The 6,074-nt window shown below is 42.2% G+C and overlaps 1 protein-coding gene across 1 annotated transcript; it reads left to right on the top strand.

Annotated features, from left to right (window-relative positions):
* The first annotated feature begins 1,783 nt into the window (after positions 1-1,783).
* On the top strand, positions 1,784-4,792 carry sox3 (SRY-box transcription factor 3). The gene has a single exon (XM_076292504.1). The coding sequence runs from the start codon at positions 1,993-1,995 to the stop codon at positions 2,887-2,889; it is 897 nt and encodes a 298-aa protein (XP_076148619.1). The 5' UTR covers positions 1,784-1,992; the 3' UTR covers positions 2,890-4,792.
* Positions 4,793-6,074: the final 1,282 nt, after the last annotated feature.

Raw genomic sequence — 6,074 nt, 5'->3', positions numbered from 1 at the left:
CATTTCCCCGAAATTTAACCTAAGTCTCCATCTTCGCAGAATTACTTGTCGACCCAATCATTAATTAGTTTAGTGATAAGGAACCATCTGAATAGCCGTGCGTTAAATTCGCTGCAACATGCGCACGTATAAAACAAAAACGGCATGTTATTGTGAAAATGCAGGTTAAAATAAGCGAATAATAATAATAATAATAATAATAATAATAATAATAGCCAAATATTTCTCGTGCGCACTGTTATTGAGACACAGCCTGCGTTTTATGTGGATTTTGTAGATTGAAATGTGTTAGGCCATATGAAAAATGTCGTTTAATATCAAGGATAAAGTTTAAAGTAACTTACAGGTTAGGCCTAGACACTTAACAATGACCATTTAAAAACAACTAAGTTTCCATGTAGGCCTATGATACTGTTGTGAAATATTTATGGAACATGACTTCAAAAATGGTATAGTAAACTTTATTCTGGGATAATTAGTGCGTGTTAAATAGCCTACTCTTCTTGAATGTGCAGGCATTAAATCGTTCGGTCTCTGCAGGGGTGCCATCCCAAAAACCGCCCGTGTTCATCGGCGACGTTTTCGATTGGCGAATCGCTTGTAATCATTTGCAGGTGTGAAGTTTTGCCCGCGGCCAACAGCGAAATCTCACCTCGGCTAAAGACTTTAGATTGTTAAGCTGAACGGGAGCCGTGCGTTTCGGGTCGTTTGCAAAGGATGCATGCTAATTAAGGACTTGAGACGCTTGGCACCTTAATCATCATTAGCATTACTACTGCACCACGTCCTACGTGCTAGATCTAGCGGACTGGAACATAAAGCACATCTCTTAAAATCTTACCTCCAAAACAGTGAGTCTCTGATGACACCCACAAGCATCAGTTAGGTCATCTATTTGAGCGAGAGCAGAAACCACAAGGGGGCGACGATTGCCTATATTTATCTCTAGATGATCTGGCCTGGTTTGATAGGCGTTACATCTGGCTGCGAGCCCACTTTTCTCTTGGAGAGGGATTTACATCACTGAGATTTTCAAGGGGGGGAAACTAGGAAATTGTATTTAACACGGTGTAGGCTAAACTGATCTATGAGCATTACTTACAAAAAAAGCCGTTAAAAACAAACAGTGTGAAGAATCACTAGGCTGTATAATTTACTATCCACAGTTTAGTCAGCCCGTTCTGGTTAACAATTGATTGCAGGACCTGTAAGAGATATGACAGTGTGAATGTTAAAATCATTGTCTTACACTAAAAGTAGTTTAGGTGAACTGTTCCGACGAGTCTAAAAGCGACAAGTATAGGCTAGGCCTAGGCTAAGTTAACAAACAATGAAGCAATAGTTTAACAAACACGCCAATTGCAATATCAGCATGTATTTCATGCAGGAAATGTCATTAGATTGTGCTGGGCAATCAGATAAGTATTAAGACGCCGTGTCTCATATCTGCTGATATTGTCATCGTTGTGTTTATTCAATTTAAAAATAATAAGCAACTCATCGCAGAATCAATTTATTGTTATATTGTATCATAACACGTCTGTCACTCAAATTTTCACCCTTGTTTAAGACTCTTCAATTACGAAGCCCCAAACTTCTAAAATCCAAGTCTGGTATTTTTCTTTCTTTTTTTTACACCAGCCCAACACATTGCGCGTTTTTTTCTGCTACACTTGCTTGGCTGATGGATTGAAAGCTGCGCTGTGATTGGTCGACACGCATCTCATTGTTGTTATCCCAATCACATGGCCGTGCCCCTCTTAACAGCTGAGGCTGCCGAGCAAGTTTGCAGAGTTCTGTCGCAGAGCCGTAGCGAGCAGAACGATCAAACCTCCAGTCTGACTGTCAAATAGCATTTCAGAATAGATCCAACCAGAATTTCCTCGATTGGTTTTGGAAACGAACTGAAGGCTACCTCTTGGTGAGAACAGTTTTGGTTCCACTTGCCAAACTTTTTTTCTTCGTCTGTGAGAGAACTCTTGAACCGGTTGAATGTATAGCATGATGGAAACCGAGATCAAGAGTCCGCTCCCGCAGTCCAACTCGGGTTCGGCGGCAGGCGGAAAGAACAACAGTTCCAACGAAGAGCGGGTGAAGAGGCCCATGAATGCCTTCATGGTGTGGTCCCGTGGCCAGCGGAGGAAGATGGCTCAGGAGAATCCCAAAATGCACAACTCAGAGATCAGCAAGCGGCTTGGAGCTGACTGGAAACTTCTGACTGACGCCGAGAAAAGACCTTTCATTGACGAGGCCAAGAGGCTGCGAGCAATGCACATGAAGGAGCATCCGGATTATAAATACCGTCCCCGCAGAAAGACCAAGACCCTGCTCAAGAAAGACAAATATTCCTTGCCTGGAGGACTTTTGGCGCCAGGTGCCAACGCTGTCAATAATGTCTCTGTAGGACAACGAATGGACAGCTACGCGCACATGAACGGTTGGACAAACAGTGCTTATTCTCTTATGCAGGACCAGTTGAGCTACCCACAGCACCACAGCATGAACAGTCCGCAGATCCAGCAGATGCACAGGTACGAGATGACCGGCCTCCAGTACCCCATGATGTCCACAGCCCAGACGTACATGAACGCGGCATCCACATACAGCATGTCCCCGGCGTACACACAGCAAACCAACAGTGCCATGGGCTTGGGATCCATGGCATCAGTGTGCAAGACGGAGCCCAGTTCGCCTCCACCGGCCATCACCTCCCACTCTCAGAGGGCATGTTTAGGAGACCTGAGGGACATGATAAGTATGTACCTTCCTCCCGGGGGAGACAGCGCGGATCATGCCGGCCTGCAAACCAGTCGTTTACACAGCGTGCATCCGCACTATCAGAGTGCTGGGACTGGAGTGAACGGAACGCTACCCCTGACACATATCTGAAAAGACTTCTAAAAATGGGGAAAAAACTGAGTACTTCGGATACTTGAACACTTTGGTTTTGCAAAAGAGTCGAGGTTCAATAGTTTTGTTTTAAAAGAATGAAATTATTTTTAATCTAAACGAATTGTCAATTTTAAAGCATTTTAAGACGACATGTCGTGGAATTTGAGTGTTGAACCCAACAAAATATTGTATTGCAAATGAGCTTCTATCATAAGCTATAAGCAATCAACTTTTGTAGAAGAATTGGACTTCCATTCTTTATTGCCATTTTGTTTTCTCTCTATGAAAAAAGGCACGTGGCTTCGTGATGAGGCTGTTGTATTTCACAAAAAAAGACACTGGAGGGAGAGTCCACTCATTAATGTTTACACTTAATTTGTAGAATGTCAGTTTGTCTGCTGTGTCCAAATCTGTGTAGGCTATTTTCTCGAGCTAGTTTTTTCTTTAATGAAAGACTGTGCGGGTCGCAAGCGCAAGTTTATTTATAGAAAGTTGTTCTGTTTTTTCTCCCAAGAAACGCTTGTGGGCCTCTGTGTCTCTCGTTGGATATGTTGCATTTTTTGTTTTGTGAAAATTTTCTTTTCTGTGATATGTTTTGCAGTATCAGGTGACCCATTTTGTGGGCGGAGACGTTTATTTAAACTGACGTTTTTACTTATTTTAAGACCATCCTCTATTCTTAAATGAATAAATTTTTACAAAACAAGACATGTGATTGTACATATGATTTATTTCATGTAGCCGAGCAGGCACATATTTTAAGATGAGTTATCACTCCTGTTTAAAGTTTGATTTAGACATGGTGGTAGTATGTTACATTTGTTATTAAAAACTCGACACAGTTCGAAACAGGTAGACTGTCTGATTGTGTATAGCAAAAACGCACATTTGACATTTTCACGTAAGAAGGAATTCTTAAACTGATGAAAGTAAAGCCATTTTGCCATAAAATGCCACTTGGTGGATCTCGGCACTGGCTGTGTTATTTTCTCAAAGATTTCTTTTTTGGAGAAATGCACTGAAGTGGACTTTTCCGCTTATAGGCCTAAAAGCAAGATGGTCCGAAGTACAGTTATTAATTCAAGACCTATGATTAGCCCTAAAAGCCAGAGAAAATGTGTTTTGAGGTAGTGTAAAAAAAGGTGCCAAAAGAAAACTTTTTGGACTATTTTTCGTTCCAAATTTGCCTTGGCGACGCCACAGAATAGTCAAACACCTGTTGATCTAGAGGCCCACGCTGATCACGACTCACTCACACGTGAAGAAAAACGCCCCAATAGAAGGTAAACTATAGATGAGTTTACACAAGAAATATTTGGAGAAAACACAAAGTGTTTAATATGACAAATAGGCCTAGGCGCTATTAGCAATGTGAAATTAATATTTGTGTGTGTTTGCCGTATTTGTCCAATATCTGCGGCCTGAATAGTCCATGTCTTATTGAGTAATGGTGTGCTATGAATGTTGTTTGCACTGAAATTAAGCGTTTTATATTTAGCTCCGCACACAGATTGGTTAAACAAAGCTTTTTGAAATGTCATCAATATTGACTTTGGATCACCTTACACCAACACACTTTTCTCGTGGATAACCTAACTCAAATATACTTTGGTCGTTATCAATATATTAACATAGCTGATATGTTGGCTGATGGCCATGCTTGCAGGGTGGTACCTCAATGCTATATATCTGAATTTAAACCTTTAAATTACATTATCTCTCTCCTTATATTAATGTGGGCCATATTGAGTTCCCTTTTGTAGATTTTACATACTTCTAGTTTTATTTCATTGCTTTTCTGAAAATTAATATTAAAGGTGGTGAAAATGTAATTGACTCCACGTCCAAGTGTTTTCTGATATTGTAATGCCGTTTGTAATTAAAAAACATTTAAACTTAACACTGTTGCTATTTTTAAAAGCATAAAAAATGACATCCATTTATATCAGCACCAGTTTAGTTTAGGAACGTCTGGTGCACAGATTTATAAAAAGAATGGGGAATCTTTTTTAAAATGTACCTACTAATCTCAGTTTTTGGAATCTAAACCTGAATATTGCAAAGCTACACCCTGATGTGTTGGCTCGACTAAAAGTGTGAGAAGTAGATTATTGAAATCCCCCTACACACACACACACACACACACACACACACACACACACACACACACACACACACACACACACACACACACACACACACACACTTCCCCACCACCACCACCTCCCCATCTGAGATCTGAGCCCAGTGTGACTCTCCAGTCCCTGCTGTTTAAAACTGGGCAGAAGCAGAAAGGGTCAATGCCTCTTGATTGGGACCTTCACTGCAGAGCCTCTCTTTCTCTTCAGCTCTTATTTTCTCTCTCTCTCTCTCTCTCTCTCTCTCTCTCTCTCTCTCTCTAATACAGATTCTCTCTTTCTCTCCCTCTCTTGCTGGAGGGCACCCTGGGATCAATATTCTGGGCCACCAAGTCGTTCTGGCTGCTGGCCTTCCCACATTAACACTCGGAGGTTTGATCCTGGGCTCAGTGCAGTGGCCTGGGATTAGCCCAGTGCACCCCTGTGGAAGGCTAGAAGATTAGATGGACCTCCCTGCATTCACTGGCCTAGGTCTTAAGTCTAGCGCACCAGTGAGCGCCCATCCACTAATCACCCCCACTCTCCTCCCCTGGTCATTTCTTTGCAATTAAGCAGCTTTTTTCCACCTCTCACTTGCTCTCTCTCTCTCTTTTTCTCTCTCTTCTCTCCTTTCTATCTGTCTTTTCCCCTTTCTATCTCATTATATCTGACTATCTCTTTCTCTCCTTTACTCACTCATTCTCGAACGCTATCTCTCTCTCCCACTCTCTCTCTCTCTCTCTCTCTCCACCTCTCTTTCCGGTGCTGTCGGAGGGTGTTTGCAGTGGTGAGCAGACAGAATGGTGTTTTCATGGCATCTGTCAGACAAGTGTGTGCTGTGCTGCATCAAACTCCAGGTATCTGATGCTTCAGGCCCTACAGCCTGGTCGAGGCCTGATGATCAGTGAACACGTCTGGCTCCTCTCGTAGAGCCTCTCGCCGCTGTGTCCTCCCACTTGCAAACTCTACAAAAGCTTTGGCAGAGAGAGAGTGAGAAACTCAAGCCTTCCTGATCATACCAATATAGGGCAATTCCATGCAAAACTGTAACGTCCATAACACTAA

The sequence above is a fragment of the Alosa pseudoharengus genome, unplaced genomic scaffold (assembly GCF_046254945.1).
Source record: "Alosa pseudoharengus isolate Yale_2024_CS ecotype anadromous, Long Island Sound unplaced genomic scaffold, YU_APseudo_1.1 YU_APseudo_1.1_scf_19, whole genome shotgun sequence".
NCBI lineage: Eukaryota > Metazoa > Chordata > Actinopteri > Clupeiformes > Clupeidae > Alosa > Alosa pseudoharengus.
This window is presented reverse-complemented; position numbering and strand designations above follow the sequence as displayed.

Bases quoted from the DNA above. Each gene is read 5' to 3' on its own strand.
- sox3 (XM_076292504.1), top strand. From the start codon at position 1,993: ATGTATAGCATGATGGAAACCGAGATCAAGAGTCCGCTCCCGCAGTCC.